Here is a 20,053-nt window from a genome sequence, read left to right on the forward strand (position 1 = left end):
AAAACCCAAGGTGAAGGAGGCAAAGAGATCTTGTGGGGGATTTCTTCCCATCTCCTCTATTTTCCACAGGAGAGGGAATACTGACAAAGTGAAGCGGCCTTGCTGTGGATGTACTGTGTCTTGCTGTATTGCTTCTGACCTGGGGCAGTTGGTGGGATACAGGGATGACCCTTCATCCATAAGGAGCTATGATGAAAGGGCAGAAAGGGTGGTGGATAGAGGTGGGTATATGCCTTGACTTGGCAACTTCCCTTATATGGGGGAAAAAGCTCTTGGTATATATACAGAGAGATACTACAACCTGTCTTAGGACTGGAAATGGAGAGAGTGGTTTGAGGCTATAGTGGGGCTGGGCAGGGTTTGTCATAGATACAATAGACTGTTCAAGGTGTACATGGATGGAGTCATGGAAGGTAAATGCAAGTGTAATGGGCAGGGGATTGGAGGTGGTTAGAGATTGTGGAGAGAAGTGGGAGGTGAGCCATTTGTTGCTTGTGAATGACTGCATTTGTGGCAGGGTCAGGGGAGGGATTTAGGCAGTTTGTGACAGAGTTTGGGAAGGCATGCAATGGGAGTAAGTTGAAGGTAAATGTGGGTACAAGTAAGGTGATGTGTACAAGAGGAGTGGATGGCAGCAAGCAGGAGAGAGGCTCGAAGAAGTGGACATTTATAAGTATTTGGGTTCACATGTGGCAGGAAATGGAGTTGGGGGTGGAAGTAAAATGTAGATTGAGAGAAGCAAATAAACGCTTGGGTAGGATTGTAAAGCATCAAGAGAAGCAAGCATCTGGGGATGGATGCAAAGTTTAAATGAAGAGTGATTGTGTCTACTGCACTGTACAGGGCAGAGACTTAGAATTTAAGAGGCAGAAAGGAGAAGTTTAAATGTATTTCAGACTAAAAATCTACAGGAGTATGGTGGGAGTTGCACAGTTGGAGAGTCAGAAATGAGGAGGTGAGAAGGAGAGTGGGGTTAGAAAGGGAGCTGGCAGATAGGGCTGATGATGAAAAATTATCAAGATGATTTGGGCACATGAAAAGAATGAGTAACAAAAGATTGCAAAAAAGTGTGGCAAGCAGAGGTGGATGGAGTGAATTTGTGGAGACGACCAAAAATGAGATGGATGGACAGGGTGACAGGGACTTTGAGTAAGAAGGGAATGTCTGTTGAACAGGAATGGGAGAAGACTGGGGATAGGTGCCAGTGGGTAGTGGTTGTGTTTGGATATTTTGATGCAGCCTGATGGGGTTTCTCCCCATCTTCCCTATTTTCCACATGAAAGGACAAAGAAGAAAGGTCACCATATATATGAAGCAACCCTGCTGAGGAGGTACTGTGTCATGCTGCACTGCTTCTGATATGATCAGTGGGCAGGAGACAGTGATGAGTCTCCATCCATGAGGAGCTCAGATGAGAGGGAAACAATGGATAGAGGAATGGGTGAAAGTGGGCGTATGTCTTGGCTGACTACCTCCCTTATAAGGGGAATGATGAAGGTGTACCCTTGGCTGTCTGGTCGAGCAGTCCTCACTCCCTAAGGAGTACCAGGCTGGGATGGTTTTTCCCATGGAGTCCTTATAGAGTATATGTTGCATTGTTGGCATGCGTAATTGTGTACAATGCAGTCTTTCATAATGTTTTGAATAGTATGGGGTGAAGTGTTACATCCTGGACAGATATTTGTGATGTATTCATCTATCTGCCTCTAGTAATTAAGGATGAGGGGGAAGAGGCCATTGGCATAAGGATATAGTATTCCACAATACATGCAAAGAAAAGCATACATACATACAGCAGAAAACAAGCACTCCACAATGGACTGCCAAATTCACCTCCCTCGGAAATCAACACAAGAAAAGAATTGCACTGGTATCCCCAAGTTCAGGTCACCATCTCATATTAAAATGGTACAAACATGGAACTGGCCCAGCAACAAATTCCAGCTGTTCCAGATGTATCCACCACATACAAGATACAAAGCACTATAGCAACACAATATCTTCACCGAGTGGACAGTTTCATTTATGAAATCATCTGACTGCATGGCACTGCAATACACACAACTTTTATTGTAAAATATGCTTTATAATGCAATGCATCAGATACTCGCAAGCTATTAGGTTGTTGCTGTTGTTGGTTAACTCATGGTGTAACACTGGAGTTTGAGTAAAGGCAACATCACAATTTTTTCCCCCCCATTTGTAAATTGTAATAATTTCTAAGGGGATGCTTTTATATCACAAAATTAGTTCCAATTAATACATACAGCTGTTAATGTTAAATCAATTGCTTCATAAATCAAAATGTCACATACTCTCCATGACAGAGCAACCTATTACATGAACACATCCAATTATTACTATAAATTGTAACCGCTTCATAAAGCAACATATTACATACTCACCATGATATTAGGTAATGTAGCATAGCGAGGCTCATTCAAACGTAAATCAGCTGAAATTACAGCTGGCAGCTGAACAGTTATGGTCTCTAGACCACCATCCACCTCACGTGTAACTTCTAGGGTGCCATCTTTCTTCTCAATCTGGAAAAAAAATAAAACAAAATAGATACATACACATACCAAAAGCTCTTTCCCCCCTAACAACAGAGGTAGCCAAAAAACAAAGGCATAAAATCCACTCCCACCCATTCCATCCCCACATCCCTACTTCCAATAATCCCACTCCTTCCCTCTTATCTTGGCTCTTCCTGAAGGATGGGTCGTCCCTGCATCTCACCCACTGCCCTGGGTCAGAAGCAGTTGCAAGATACTTCATTAAATCAGCAACCCCCCCTCTCCATCCCCTCATGCAGAAAAAGAGAAGATGGGGAGAAATCCCTTTGGGCTGCATCAAAATATTATTCACACATACTCCCTCACCCTACTATCCCCCACTCACTCCCTTTCATGCATCACAGTATCATCCATACACAATCATTCTCCATTCACTCCTATCTTCTGTCTTCTCCCGTCCATCCTCAACAGACATTCTCCTCTTTCCCAATGCCCCTTTTACCCCACCATCCATCCCTCTCATCCTTGGTTGCCCCCTCATGTTCACTCCTTCCACACCTCATTTACTAGTCTGTCTTCACTCATTCTTTCCATGTGTCCAAACCATCCTAATTATCTTTCATCAACATCTCCCTTTCCATCCCCGTTCTCCTCCTCTCCTCATTTCTCAATCTATCCAGCCTAGTAACCCCTATCATACTTCCCAAGCACCTCATTCAAACTCCACCTCTCTTATGTTCCATGTTTCTGCCCCATACCGTGCTGTAAGCACAATCACTCCATATAGTCTGCTGCCTTTGACCTTTTGCTACTGTACAGATCCACCATCACCAGGAATTTGGCCTGGAGTAGTTTAATGATTGATGATGACAACTATGATGTTGAGGTCCTGGAGCTGCAACGTCTACGTCGTGGGACCACCCCCCAACCCCAAGAGTTGGGGGCCAATCAGCAGCAACTACCCCTGGCCATCAGCTCTATGCAGATGGCACCAATCCCCAAGGAGGAGCTACGCCTACCTGGGGGAGTACCACAATCCTTTTTTTTCCAACACACAATGTTACGTTTTTTCTGCACTGAGGGGTCATTTTCCGGCGATCACCCCTCTTCTTCTACTTTTAGCCGGAGATGTAGAGAGCAATCCTGGGCCCACCACAAAATACACATGCCCAACATGCTCTAAACCCATTACTTCGAGCAGACAGACAAAGGGCTCAGTTCAGTGCAATATGTGCAAAAACTGGGCCCACCTCACTTGTACAACACTTGCTGACACAAACCAATACACAAACACTTGGACATGTTCTACCTGCCCTCCAGTAACCCCAATCCCACCTCCCCAACCACAGCCAACACCCTTACCCACTCCCAATTTCCCTTTGCCCTTACCCCCGATTAGTACTCCCCTTCCTTTGTCCCCGATCTCTCCTTTCCCCCCCTCTGACCCAGATCCTACACCTTCCCCACTACCACCCCAACCTCAACCCCAAACGGCAACATACAACACATACAAAACACACAACATCAACATATTACAACACAACATTGACGGTATTAACACTAAAAAACATGAACTTGAACACTTTCTTAAACAACACAACATTCACATTGCAATTCTACAAGAAACAAAATTAAGACACTCACACAAAACACCATCATTTCATAATTACACCACCATCAGACAAGACCGGACTGACGGCAATGGCGGTGGACTCATCACCCTGATCCACCATTCCATCTGTTTTGTGGACACAAGTGCCACAACCAAAATTCTCCTACCTACCACAGATAACACAACAGAAACCCAATCCATTCGTATCCGCACAGGCAACAATTCAACACTAACAATAGTTAACATGTACATTCCCCCCCAATCATCCCCCACAGTTCCAAACACCTTCAGACCTCAACTCAGCCAACTAACCTCAATCCCCAACCTGATCATGGGTGGTGACTTCAACGCCAAGTCGTCTGCCTGGTTTGTCGACAACCCTGACACAGACAGAGGGCTTGATATACAGACTCAATTCGACTCATTGACTATCATGAACAACACGCATAATCATACACATATCCCATACCAAGCCCTCTACACTCCCTCCTCTCCTGATATCACCTTTTGCTCCCCCTGCCTAACCCCAACAACATCATGGAGAGTGGTCGGAGCCCTTGGTTCTGACCACCTTCCAATCATCATCACCACCAAAACAAGATGCACCCCAGCTGGCCACAGACACACTTACACCAATTACAAGAGAGCTAACTGGGAAGCCTTTAATGAAGAGACAGAACAACATTTTGAAACACTTAACAGTACACCAATCACAAACATAAACAATGCTGTGCACGCTTTTAATACAATCATACAAAACGCAGACAAGAGATACATCCCTAGAGGCAACAGAAAATCACACAACCCCAACTTCACACCAGAAATCCAAGGCCTCATCAGACAACGTGACACACTTAAACACGATACCCCCACACCTATCCCTCAAAACATAGCAGACCAAATACAAACACTAAACACTGTGATTGCCAATAAAATACATGAACAAAAAACACAAAATTGGCAAAACTTTATCAATACACTTGATCACAAAACAAACACCAGCAAATTGTACAAAACACTCAACAGCATCACACTATCCAACACTAACACTACACGCTCTCACGCAGCAATAATCACAACAACAGATAATCTACCCTCAAACAGACAACAAGCAAACGCACTCATACGTCATTTTGCACAGACGAGCCATCTTACATCTCACCCTGACGACCGACGCACCATTCGACGTAAGAAAGACTTTCCCACAGACTCAGACTATACACCCTTCATAGACAGTCAGACAAAACTCATAATGCATAGTCTCAAGCACTCATCTGCCTGTGGCCCTGATAACATAAGCAACATCCACCTAAAACACATTGGACCACAAGGTATACACGCACTCACAAACATTGCAAACTACAGCTATTCACACAACACTATACCCGACATCTGGAAGCATGGTAAAATAATCACCATTCCAAAACCGAACAAAGACCCAACAATCCCAACATCGCACCGCCCAATCACACTTCTCTGCACCCCCTCTAAAGTCATTGAACGCCTAATACTTAAACTTGTCACACCATATATTCCCCTTGCTGACTCACAACACGGTTTTAGGCCACTACACTCCACAAACACTCTTCTGACAAACCTCACACAAAGAATTTTAGATGGCATCAATTCAGATAGGCCCCACCACAGAACACTTCTTATAACATTGGACATTAGTAAAGCTTTTGATGCTATCCCCCGCCACAACCTAACAAATAAAATATATAACACAGACATGCACAATAACACCAAAAGATGGCTGGCCAATTATCTGGCAGGCAGGAATGCTCATGTGTCATATAATGGCCAATCATCGCACATCAGAAACATTAAGAACGGAGTACCACAGGGCTCAGTTCTATCCCCCACATTATTTAATCTATACATGCATGACTTACCCACGCCAGACACCTCAGAAATACAAATCTCTTCCTACGCAGACGACATAACAATCACATGCACACATCGTAACACAGACAAAGCTGCAGAAATAATCCAGCCTTACCTTGACACACTCAACACATGGTTCATCACAAACAGACTCAAAATAGCTCCAACCAAATCTACAGCAACACTTCTCACCAACTGGACAAAAGAACACAAATACATACCTCATCTCTACATCAACAACACTAATACCACACACAAACACACCGAAAATTCTTGGTGTAACATACGATACATCCATGTCTTTCAAACAACACCTCACAAACATAAAAAACAAATGCACACCTAGACTTAACGCACTTAAGTCAATCACTGGAACAACATTTGGACAAAACAAAGAAACTAATATAGGGTCATTCCATATGAAACCTACCAATGACTTATAACTCATTGTCACAGATTTTGATGAAATTTGGTGTGCAAGTAGAACTCGGTGAGACAAATTGATTGAGACTAGTCTCACGTTTCTATCTTTTATAGAACCAGAATTATGGTTTCCGACAATTTTGAGAAAAATCGAAATTTTGAAGGTACGGCCTAATTTCAGACATGCATAACTTTGTTAGTTTTTGTCGTAGAACATTCGTTCATATGTCATTGTAAAGCTAATGAGTAGCTCTGCAACTTTTATTCTATTCATTTTTTACCTATGAGGTCAAATAAAAAAGTACCATTTGACCTTGACCTTTGACCTTGAATAACAAAAAACACGCCATCTTCGATTTTTTTCATTTTTTGTACAAATATTCACCATCATCTTAATAACCTTCATGCCAAATTTGATAGTGGGACATACAGGGGATCAGAAGTTACAGGCACTTAAATAACTATAGGTATAAGAAAATTTTGGTATTTTTTGATCTGTATTATTTCAAAAAATTCATATCTCGGTTATTTTTCATCACAAAACGTTCACTAATATACCATTTTAAAGCTGATGATTAGCTCTACATCTTTCATTCTATGCATTTTCTACCTAAAAGGTCAAATAAAAAAGTTGTCTAACCTTACAAAAACTTTTTTTTGTGGGGTACAAAACTTCACTACTTACCTTATTGTATTCAATATCCAGGTATACAAACTGCTTGTGTATAGGATTTGTATATCTAAATTTTTTATCTAATATTAAATAAATAAAATATAATATTTATAAATAAAATATCTAATATTTTGTATATCTAAATTTTTTTTATATCCTTTTTACAGATAAAATATTTACCCACCAACAGAAATAAGTTTAAAAATGCTTGGAAGAAGTTTTAAATTCAAGAAAGTGTGTTGTAATCCTATCAACCTTCATGATGATGATCCTAATAAGAAAGGAAATCGGCAAATGTCAGAAGACTTTGTGGCAAAGAACATTGCATTTAACCTTACAGAAGGTTATTATATTTGTGACAAATGCAGGAAAGAAATTACGAAAAGAAGTCGAGAATTACAAACTACTGAAATAGAAAATGAACCAGCAACAGTCCCTGAAACAACAGATAATGTATCATCATCTTCTTCAGATAAAAGGTCGGAAGATGATGTTTTTGTTGACAAAGATACTGACCTGAAAGCACTTAATGAGTCTCTATCAATCATTGGAGAGTCACCAGTAAAAAAACAAAGACTTGAAAAAGGAATTTACTATAAGGAAGAAAAAGCCAAGAAAATCCAAGATAATATTTGCAGTAAATTACAAATTGGTTCAGCACCATCAACATCAAAAGACCATACAACAGCATCTGCCTCTCACGTTACAAATGCAGATGAAGAAATTGTTATTCAGCTAAAAGAAAAATTTAATACAACAGAAAAACGTTCAGAAAAACTCCAGATTTTGACTGTTCTTCCAAAAAGCTGGAGCAGATCAAAAATCCAGGAAGAGTTCAAGGTGACCCAATATATGGCTAGACAAGCAAAAAACTTAGTAAAAGAAAAAGGTTTCATGGCTCTCCCAAACAAAAGATTACCAACTTTCTCAAAAGAAACTGAAAACATTATCTTACATTTCTACAAATCTGAGGAAATAAGTAGGATTATGCCAGGAAAGAAAGATTATAAATCTGTCAGGAAAGGAGGATTTAAGGTACAAGAACAGAAACATCTAATTCTTTGTAACCTCAGGGAAGCATACAAATTATTGAAAACAAAACATCCTTCCTTAAAGGTAGGGTTTTCAAAATTTGCAGAACTTAGGCCAAAGGAATGCATATTGGCAGGCGGAGCTGGAACACATAGTGTATGTGTATGCACCATCCACCAGAATATTAAGCTGATGATAGTAGGATCCGGATTTCTTGTTGTACAGAAGGTGAAGAGATTCATTTGAGTGATTACACTAGTTGCTTAGCTGCTACTACTTGCAATGAAAAGTCAATTGACTGTTTTTTTCATCAGTGTTCTGATTGCAACTCTCTCTCGAATAATTTTGCTGAATATTTAGAGACAATTTTTGAAAAACACATGATTGATGACATTTCATATAAAAGGTGGATTTCTACAGATCGAACAACATTAGAAACTATCAGTAAATCTGTAAATGAGTTTATTGAAGAATTTAAAACTTCTTCCAAGCATTTCTAAACTTATTTCTGTTGGTGGGTAAATATTTTATCTGTAAAAAGGATATAAAAAAAATTTAGATATACAAAATATTAGATATTTTATTTATAAATATTATATTTTATTTATTTAATATTAGATAAAAAATTTAGATATACAAATCCTATACACAAGCAGTTTGTATACCTGGATATTGAATACAATAAGGTAAGTAGTGAAGTTTTGTACCCCACAAAAAAAAGTTTTTGTAAGGTTAGACTTTTTTAATTGACCTTTTAGGTAGAAAATGCATAGAATGAAAGATGTAGAGCTAATCATCAGCTTTAAAATGGTATATTAGTGAACGTTTTGTGATGAAAAATAACCGAGATATGAATTTTTTGAAATAATACAGATCAAAAAATACCAAAATTTTCTTATACCTATAGTTATTTAAGTGCCTGTAACTTCTGATCCCCTGTATGTCCCACTATCAAATTTGGCATGAAGGTTATTAAGATGATGGTGAATATTTGTACAAAAAATGAAAAAAATCGAAGATGGCGTGTTTTTTGTTATTCAAGGTCAAAGGTCAAGGTCAAATGGTACTTTTTATTTGACCTCATAGGTAAAAAATGAATAGAATAAAAGTTGCAGAGCTACTCATTAGCTTTACAATGACATATGAACGAATGTTCTACGACAAAAACTAACAAAGTTATGCATGTCTGAAATTAGGCCGTACCTTCAAAATTTCGATTTTTCTCAAAATTGTCGGAAAACCATAATTCTGGTTCTATAAAAGATAGAAACGTGAGACTAGTCTCAATCAATTTGTCTCACCGAGTTCTACTTGCATACCGAATTTCATAAAAATCGGTGACGGTGAGGTTCAAATTTGCAAAAAAATTGGTAGGTTTCATATGGATTTACCCTATAACAATATACAAACAATGCATACGCTCAGTGATGAATTATGCGAGTCCTGCATGGGCTCCTAATCTCAGTGAGACACACCACAACACCCTTCAAATCATACAAAACAAAGCCCTAAAAACAATTACAGGCTGCACAAATACATCACCTACAGACCATTTACACCATGAAACAAAAGTCCTCAAAGTCAAGGACCACCTCGACATGAGAGGCACACAAACACTTGCTGCAGCCACCACAAACACATCACACCCGCTACACTACATAGCAGAACACCCACACACACCAAGAAACATTAAAACTACACCCAAAGACCTTTATTACACACAGATACTCTCTTCTCTTCCTCCACAACCACCAAATACCAGCCTCCGGAAACATATTCATAATCATATCACTCACCGCTCCATTAACACACTGAAAGACAACACACTGCTGCATGCCAGACCCCCTGATATCCACCCTTCTGAATCCTCTCTCCCACGAAAGGACAGAGTCCACTTGGCCAGACTGCGATGCGGTCACCACCCAGCACTTCTAAGCTACCAGAAGAGGCTGGACGACCGTGTTGTGAACAGCTGCCCAGGATGTAACACTTCACCCCATACCATACAACACATAATGGAAGACTGCATTATACACAATCATGCACGCAAACAACACAACATACACTCTATAAAGGATTTGTGGGAAAACCCAGTTTCGGCTGTAGCCTTCCTTGGGGAGACGGGACTGCTCGGACAGACAGTCTAGGGAACGACAACAACAACAACAACTATGATGTTGAAAGCATCACAATAGATTGGAAAATACATATATATATATATATTATATATATATATATATATATATCACACAAATCCCTAGACACCTCTTCAAGACAGATCACCAAACTCTATACTTCATTAACATCCCCCAGACATCAGCTCCACAGAAAAATCAGTTTTAAGAAAAGTAAGAACCACACTGGCAGGTTCGCATTCAGGACACAATCCAGCTCTAAGACTGTATCAATACAGTATAGGCCTGGTGAGAGAATCAAACTGCCTTAGATGTGACCACCACACACAAAAAACTGAACACTTCATCATTTATACTGTGCACTAACAATCCCAACACACTATATTTCTTTCCTGACCACTGCCGGCTACCAAGGACCCATGGGTCTCCTACAAGAGATATCTGGGCAACAGATTAACTGCGTCATCTGATACACATGACCTCCATATCACACATTCAAGATCTTGCAGTCACACAAGTAAAGAAGTGAACATGCTTTGAACAATGGCAGACACTGGATGGCAGGAAGACACTTATCAATGAATGTAAACAATTCTGAGCACTATGCATCCAGAGGATATACAACAATAGAAAATATTAGCAATAATAACTACAGTAGTTGTATTTAACATTAATAAAACATCACCCAAAAACCAATATCTTTTCCAAAGAAAAGCACACAAGAATGATAGGCACACAGTTCTACACAAGAATCCTCAAACCACCCACTCCACATATCACATCAGACACAGCCCACCACAAGCAACAAAAGCAACACCCCAGCATTAATGATAGATACACAGTTCTATGTAAGAGCCCTCAACCCATCTCAACTTTTTTACATCACATAACAAGCACAGCTCCAGGCCCATAAAATACAACTAGGTAAATACACACGCACAACCAACAGAATGCAACAAAAATTTACACCAGCAGCACACTACTTGAATGTGTACAACCTTCCACCTCTACCACAAAACACATACAGATCACAAAACATGCACTACAAGATCCATCACCTAACTTCTTCCAACAAACCCCTCCCAGACATTAGCCCCACTGTAAAATTCCTCCTAAGAAAAGCAAGAAGAACACTTACACATCTGTGTTTCACCATCCACTACCAATAGAAAATAGGCCTGGCCACAAATACAACCATCACACTGAAGACAACACTTCATATCACACTGCCCCATCCTAGCCACACCCAAACAACACAATATTTCTTCAAGTAACTTATGGACAAATCTGGTATTTGTTGCCAGTTACCTGAGAGGTACAGAGAGATATGAGGTAAGAGATTGACCGATATATGTACATGTTCACCTTGGATGCATAAGTTGCCTGTGGCCAGTCTAGAAGTGCTGCGGTCATTTGAGCAGTAGCATTGGTGTCATCATCGATTGCCTGCTTGCCAACCACAATTAAGTCAATATTTTCTTTTTTTGCTAATGAGGCAAGGATTTTTGACACATGGATAGGCTGCAAGTGTTCCATCTCTTTCAGAGGCACCTCAACATGAATACCACGGTCTGCTCCCATTGCAAGGGCTGTGCGAATGGTTTCCTGAAAATCAATACATTCACTTATCAGAATGCCATTCACACAAATATAAATTAAATTCCAAGTTGTGGAGTATATGCAAAGCACCTTTAATTGTTCACTATGCTTTTTTTTCACTCACAAAAACTTGAATGTGAGAATGATTGACAGTAAATACATTATCTATATAAGTCAAGGGAAATCAAAGCTGGCTATGGGGAACCATTTTATATCTAAATGAAATAAATATGAACCAAGCTACTAGATATTCCATACCCTTGCTTTCCTTTCTGAGGTTATTTGAGGCGAGCCAAAATTTTCCAGTGACCACTAGGAAATGAAACTAACCTCTACATGATATTTATGTTAACCTCAAGCCAGCAGGAACCCAAATGGCAGGATCAGATGAAACCTCATATGATGTCATCCACTGTCTTCTCTTTCTCCCAACAGTCATTTCCCAAGAAAATACCTGAGCCTGTGTGGGGCCACATGAGAGAGCAATCACTTCCTTTGCAATCTTCTTTTCTTTAAGTCGGACAGCTTCCTCCACTGCAATTTCATCAAACGGGTTCATAGAATGCTTGACTCCATCACTTACCACACCCAGTTTGTCTGGGCGCACTCTTATCTGTAAAAATACATTACATAAATAGCATATTAAAATTGTACTGAAGATGCCAAAATGGTATGATTTGAAAGTAATGTATGCAATTTTTTTTTTCTAGAAAATTTCAGACACTCTGTATCATTCAATCCTTAGGGACCATGTCCTCTTTACTGATATTGTTCTGACTATGACAAATTCTTTTGCTTGGTTGAGCACTAAAGTTTGTCTCAACTGCTGAAGCCCCAATGTCACCCTTTTAAGATTCTATTTGGACTAATGCCACACAACTTTGTTAACATTAAGAGGGTCTTCTTGGTACTAAAGAATTAAACAATGTTATTTCTTTAGCACTATAAGCAAAGTTGATTCAAACTAAAAAGTTATATTTATTACATATTTCATGTTCACTGTCTCCTGATCTACTGGTATGGGTATCTACAATGCAGTTCTCTGTGTAGATTAAATACCAGTACTCTGAACAGTTTAGATGACATAGCCCAAACTGGAATAACACAGAAATTCAAACCTAAATACGATAATTTGAAATTAAGGATATAAACAAAGTTGAAACCATACATGAACTTGAGGCTAGTTATGATGAATTGAAGATGTGAAGTTTTGACAAATGGATTAAGAAGCTCCGTCACTGGGATTCAAACATTGCCACCATACTAGACTTGACCAAAGCAATGATCTGGAACTATACCTGATCATTCCCAATGGCACTCAGCTTAGCACAGTATGTAATCTTAATTTCATCAAGCCTTTATTCAAGTGAGCCATCAGACAAACTGTACATGTGTTTTGTGGTAAGCAGTCACACGTGCAAGAATTTGAATCAATTTGTAAAGTTTCAACAAATGGATTAAGAAGCTCTGTCACTGAGATTTGATCTTTTGCATGCGTGACTGCTTACCACAAAGCACATGAACAAGTTGTCAGATGGCTCACCTGAATAAAGACTCAATGAAATTAAGATTACTTACTGTAATAAGCTGATCACCATCAGGGAACAATCGGGTCTAGTTCCAGATCGTTCCTTTTCTATGGTCAAGTTTAGTACAATGGTAACATTCTTGCTTTATGGTAAGCAGCCACACATGCAAGTTTGAATCTAATTGATAGAGCTTCTTAATACATTTGTTGAAATTTCACAAGTTGTCGGATGAGTCGCCTAAGTTAAAACTCAATGAAATCACTAAGCTAAGTGCCTGAATAAGGACTCGATGAAATCACTAAGCTAAGTGCCTGAATAAGGACTCGATGAAATCACTAAGCTAAGTGCCTAAATAAGGACTCAATGAAATTACTATAATAAGCTAAGCACCTAAATTGACTCAATGAAATTACTGTAATAAGCTGTGTGCTGTTGGGGAATAATCAGGTCTAGTTCCAGATTGTTCTTTTTGTAAATTCAAGTTTAGTACAATGGCAACATTCTTGCTTTGTGGTAAGCAGTCACACATGCAAGAGTTCAAATCTCAGTGACAGTTTCTTAATCCATAAATTGGAGAAGAAGAAGACAAGACCCCATGAACAGGGTTCCTTTCCTACATAATCATTTTTAGTACACTGCAGCACAAAGGCCTCATTTATACCATTTCATACAATTAGGTTAATACATGAAGCCCTGTGAGACAGGAAATGGAGAGGACCGTATGACAATCTCTCCTCTACAAAACTTAAGAAACCTAAACTTCTACTTGGATGTGTAGCCTCAAAGGGCTGATACTTACTCGTAGTCTCCAGACTAGGCCAGAGATCTCTACCAACTTTTGACTTTTTCCTTCACTTATATGGAAAGTTGACACCTGGTGACTGCTCCTCACCTCCTCCTCCTCCAAGCAGGTGACATTGAAAACCCAAATTAACACAATGAAGACAAGTCTTGCACATCTCCCAAGACAGATGTGTGGATGACCACATGATCTTTGCTGGCTACTGTGGGATTGCACATGCCCAGTCACTAAAATTAGGCACCAGTAATTATTATCATCAACATTTTAATATCTAGCACTTACAATTCTATTTTGACTAACACCAGACAATTTTAATCACCTGGAGAAAACCTCTTCTCTTCAATGGATTTAGAACTACTTCAATTGATCTATTGAGGAGTCATCAACATCCTAGTTTGATTTTTAACTTGTGTGATTAAGCTGGGAGAAACCTTACTTTTGAAATTTGAGGCATTTTTATAATAAACCTTTGATCACTTCTATATTGGATGGCATGTTTCCTATTATTCTGGATGCTGCCAGCCTATCTCACTCATCTCTGTGGCAATCCGTTGGCAACAATAGGCTGTAAATTAAGCCTTTCTTTAATGAGTGTCTTGTGTTCTGGATGTTATCAAGTTATCTTGTTCATCTCTATGGCCTTGGTGGTGAAGTTATACTTTATTTCACTTAACCCCTTCTCTACATGTGACTATCTATCCATATACCTCAAGGGCTTTTTCCCCTTACAAGGGAGGTAGCCATGTCAAAAGGCAAGTACCCACTCCTACCCATTCCTCCCTCTCATCTTGGCTCCTCATTGATGACAGGTCCAAGTACAAATAGCACTTTCCTTCAACCTGTCTCAATGGCACCCTCTCTGTAGTTTAGGGGCTGAGTCTCTATGGTTGACCATTCAATTTGTCCATCAGGATGGTTAACACTGCATTAATTGTTGGTAACAGTCAACAAGTATTGCAGTTTTTTCTGCATAGCTTCAGACCAAGATTTTTGCAAGTTAAGGCAATTATAATCTGGAGTAGATTCAAGATACTGTCCATCTTCACAAGTTTCTCATTTAGCTGTGTGAGATGAGAATGTTGTATCTTAGGCATACCAATGCAGTTTCAAAATGTCAGTTATGTTGATGAGTGGACAGCCATATGGGACTCAAATGACTAAGTGGTTTGTTGAGTGCTGTTCCCAGCATCGCTGCCATGTATAGCATTGCAGATTACAGGACCAGGTAGTGGTCTGCTACTGGTAGTGGAGTGGATACATCAAAGGGGGGTGGATGATTCATTTTAAGCCACCCTGTCACTTCGTTCATTGCCAGGGATGCCAACACAAGCTGGCACCCAGCACAGGGATACAGATTCGAAGTTTGTGGAGACCTGCATAGCTAATAAATTAATTTTGTGGACCAGTGGGTGGCAGAATTTTGGAATGAAAATGGCTTGTAGGGCACTTTAAGTCATGAATAATAAATAGGGTAGTAAGGATGCTGATGAGTTCTGTTGTCAAGACTGAGGGAGGTATCCAGATCTTGTTCCAGTTGGGGACACCGCTGTGTAATCCATTCTATGATTAGCACAGAAGTCAATAGTGCATATGATAATAGTTGTTTAATGAACGACTGTGGGAGTGATTTTGTTGGAGGATTTCAGTTTGCATTTGGTTTTTTGTTAGATGGCTAGTGTGGCAGAGGTGTATTGGAGGAAGTAGCCAGGGGGCTTGGGTGGGTGTTGTCAAGGGAAGGGCTTCACTGATTATTTCTAGTGTGAATAACAGGTCTGCCATATGGATGGGCTTTATATTAGCATTTGTCATGGGCTATCTCTTACCTTGTGGATGGGTGTTATGAAGGCATTTGTCAAATTCTTGGTGGGTTATAGAGGCTTTAACAGTGTGGACCACATTGGTGGGGGTACTCTTTGTAGAATAAAAATATCTAGTGCTGTCTGGGAGCAATTGTACAGGTGGCTGTCCACTTCTTGTGTATAAACTTTCTAGTGGAATGATGTGAAAGTTACCTGATCTGAATTATAGGCTGAGGGAGCATATCGGCCTTCCCTCAGACTACTTGGGTCCAATCTGAAGACCAAGTGTCAGCCCCTCTGGGCTGCATCTCCAAACAAGAGGGGAGAAGGTTGACAGGTTTTGAAAAAGAGTAGTTTTGCTGTCAATTTTCCAGGACCATCATATACAGGTACCTTTCATTGGTCTTAAAAAGCTGGGAAAAACAAAAATGGAACAGATGGGAAAACAGGAAATAAAAAGTTGTGCAGAGCAGAAAAAATAGAAATACATAAAAATAATCCACCCCTAGCAACTTTACACAAAATACTATCAACAAAAACTTCCACAAACATGGTTCCTGCCCACAACAACAACAAAAAATAAATAAACAATAGAATAAAATAAAATAAATACCAAACAAATCAAATAAATTAACAAAATAACAATAAAAAAAATAATAAATCAAATCAAAATCACACAAGAATGCCAGCCCTTCTTTCACCAACAAGGATGTAAGGGGCACCAAAGAATTTTAAAAATTCCCATGACAAAGGCCCTGATAATATCCCAGCCACCCAAAAGCAATGAAAGCCACTGATGTCTTCAACCACTTCTGAGAGAACAATAAAACAAACTCACATAATACCAACATCAAAACCAAACAAACCCTCTGAAAACCTAGCATCCTACAGACCAACTTAGTTACTACTTACCACATCCAAGCTCACAAAAAGATTACAAATCAGAAAAAATTGCAACAAAACTACCTACCTTCCCTAACCAACATGGATTGAATGAGGACCACTCCATCAGCATAACTGTCCATAAATGCTGGAGGGATTCAACAAGAAAGCTCCACCAGAAAGAACAGTTATTGTAACTGTAGACATAAACAAGGCATTTCATAAAGTTCCCAGACTGACTATCTATCTATGGCCTTGTGAGGAAGGTAGTAGCCCTACATGAAAAAGATCAAAGATAAATATTAACAACAATGATAAGAAATAGCAAATTTCTTAGCAGGTACAGAGAACATCCCAAAATAACAAAATTTCAGAATTAAAAAGGATATTCAATGGAGTACTCCCTGGAGCAATACTCTCTCACTTATGCTTTGAGATGCAACTCGAAAAAAAAAAAAAAAAAAAAAAATTGAAATAAATAAAAAACACTTATTTTTTTATTATTAAAAAAAAAATATATATATATATTTTTTATATTTTGTTTTAAAATAACTCAGCAAGGAAAAGAACCATATTACAATAATTTTTCTGTTAGATTATCAAATCAGTATACACCTCACTTAAGGTTTTCTATGGTGTTAGAGCACTTCCATTTTCTGTGGTTTCATGTTTTGATGTGTTTTATTTATTTTACAATGTACAGTTGCCCCACTTAGTTTTGGCACAGTTTTAAAAATATTTCGGACAAGAATAGCAACTCGCCCAGTATTCGTTTTTATTACATTTTCGTGTCTGTTCATTTACATGCTTTGTTTTTTCTTTGCTAAATAGTAACCTTAAAAATGTGACAAACAGCGAAATGCTCAAAATGGTGTAGCAGACGACACATTTTTCTCGACTAACTAATGACATCTATCACTCTTATCTGACAAGTAATATGATTAATATACGTTGCAGAGGAGAGAGAGAACGCAGGAATCCGTTCACGAAGTGGTCGATGGTAGACTAACAACCAGCTTCAAGCTGTGAGTGGTGTTGAGTGCAGTGACAAACTAACCAAAACTAACTTGTATACTTCTAAGTTATGTTATAACCCTATTATTAAATCAATTATTTTCATTTATTTATTCAGCAGAGGGCTTGTGATCCAATTATGTTATGTATGATTGTAGGTTAAAGTTAAGGGATAGCGAGCAAAAAGTCAGGTAGAAAGTAAGCTCTGAGCCTTGATGGGTGGCGGGGAGTACAACATTTCCCCCCATTACTATGTTAACCCCTTTTCCACTGTCCAAATGGCAGATCTGTGTTTAGGCAATGTCCAGGGTCACTATGGGGACCCATGATAGGTCAAGGAGGGGTGGGGAGTGTGTGGATGTTCATGTGGGACAGTGGGAGTGGATGAGAGCAGTGTGGAGGCGAGATCAGTCATACGCCTGGCAGCGCTGAGGGCATTGCCAGGCCAAGTCAAGGTAAGGCGCATTGACCTCGCTCTCACTTGGCCAGGGAACAGCAGAGAGACAGGTTGGAGGGAGATGGGTGCTGGTGGTGTTGGGTGGAGCAACCACGTGGGAAAAAGTAATGTAAGGTAACGTTTAATTTATCTTTAGAGGCGAGAGATATTTGGTAACGAGGTAGCCAAGAGCCCTTTGAGAGGTGTGGACATGTGTTTGTTATACATTAATTATTGTGGATACAGGAGGTGGAGTAGCCATGTGGAGAGTTGGTGGAAGACAGTGAGCCTTGGTCCTGGAGACATGATTTCCCTGTATGATGATGAAGAGGAGCCTGAAGAGGAACAGCAGCTGTAGAAGCCACAGGAGTAACCAAGATTGTGCTGTTTGTGCATACTGTATTAATATATAAATAATAAAACCTTACTGTATCTCCCATTTTATGTGCATGTTTAACCATTCATTACAAGGGAAATTGGAGTGTTTAATCTTTGAAGAGTATGCTAAGATAAAAGGTAAATTTTGTAAGGTAGCCAGCCAATAGCCATACTGGCCCATATACAGTATCTACACTTGTTGCAGGCTTGCAGCATCTGACAGTGACTAAAATGGTCAATTACTTGTTTATTTTTATATTCTGTCTAATGCCTCTTTGAATAAGATAGATGCACATATGTGGAGGGATGAATAACATACTTGCACCTGTTTTTATATACTAAATATTTAATATCTGAACAAATTTGGACAAGATTGAAAAAACTCATAAAAAGTTTTTTTTTTTATAAAGAATGTGATTAATTTTTTTTTTCTTTTGCATCACAACCTATGCTATCAACCTTTTTATTAGTGATCCACCAATATCAGATCCAGAGCCTAACACCACTGCAATTTTCTACAGAGGTGACCTGACAATTATAACCCAGAAACATGAAAGCCTTCTTGGACAAACTAGAACAGTAGCTCAGAAATAATAGGATGGTAGCCTCACAAAATTAAGTCACTGGTGACATTGCTCACACAGGAACAGAAAGAAGAAATAACAATTAAATTACTAAATCATTCCACTGGAAAAAGATTCTGGGCTTTCAATCTTCATCCCACATATACAAGACTGAACTTATGATAAAAATAAAAATAAATCAATCACAAATACTGCTCTGAATTGCAAAACAAATTCTTAATTACTGTCTATAAATCCACTCCACTGCCAGTCATTGATTACATATCATCTATATGGCAAAAATGTTGGGAACATCACACAACAAACCATCCGTAATTAATCAAACCCCAAATATATCCATGGATGTCCTCCCATCAATGTAAGCAACATTTTGAAATCACATTAATGTACCCCATGAAATGAACAAACCCACCTCATGTAACAGGAAACCACCCTTTACTTGCCAATGCAGTTTTCACAATACTATATATACTAGTTGAATGCCTAATTTACACAGTACTAAACAACCACCTCCTCTTTCATCTTCCCCCTCAAACAATGACACTACCCAAAACACTGGGCAATAAAATGGTAAAAAAATTGCAAGTGTCCATTTATGCACATCAGTTTTCAAAATATATTTTCCAACAGTGGAAGGTTTTGCAGATATATAGGATTGGAGGAAAGATGTTTAGGGGAGTTGCGAGTTTTTACAATAGTCGTACAGCCTGTGTTAGAATTAGAAATGGAGAGAACGAGTGGTTTGAGGT

At 39.1% G+C, this 20,053-nt stretch overlaps 2 protein-coding genes across 4 annotated transcripts in view; one reads left to right on the plus strand and one right to left on the minus strand.

Moving 5' to 3' along the window:
* LOC143026663 (N6-Methyl-AMP deaminase-like) overlaps window positions 1-18,710 on the plus strand; it is a 135,689-nt gene extending 116,979 nt beyond the window's left edge. Inside the window, exon 10 of one of the 2 annotated variants that reach the window (XM_076187441.1) lies at window positions 18,589-18,710. In XM_076187441.1, the coding sequence (XP_076043556.1) occupies window positions 18,589-18,600 (12 nt within the window). In that variant the 3' untranslated portion in view covers window positions 18,601-18,710. The remainder of the gene's footprint in view (window positions 1-18,588) is intronic. The other variant, XM_076187437.1, reaches the window with a different exon arrangement.
* The window catches only part of Etfb (Electron transfer flavoprotein beta subunit), a 46,955-nt gene that overhangs the window by 21,250 nt on the left and 5,652 nt on the right, over window positions 1-20,053 (minus strand). For both annotated transcript variants that reach the window (XM_076187445.1, XM_076187446.1), the window contains exons 2-4: window positions 12,335-12,493; window positions 11,647-11,886; window positions 2,406-2,546 (exon numbers count right to left, since the gene is read on the minus strand). In XM_076187445.1, the coding sequence (XP_076043560.1) occupies window positions 2,406-2,546; window positions 11,647-11,886; window positions 12,335-12,493 (540 nt within the window). The remainder of the gene's footprint in view (window positions 1-2,405; window positions 2,547-11,646; window positions 11,887-12,334; window positions 12,494-20,053) is intronic.

The sequence above is a fragment of the Oratosquilla oratoria genome, chromosome 6 (genome assembly GCF_046742065.1).
Source record: "Oratosquilla oratoria isolate Oo_2021 chromosome 6, ASM4674206v1, whole genome shotgun sequence".
Taxonomy (NCBI): domain Eukaryota; kingdom Metazoa; phylum Arthropoda; class Malacostraca; order Stomatopoda; family Squillidae; genus Oratosquilla; species Oratosquilla oratoria.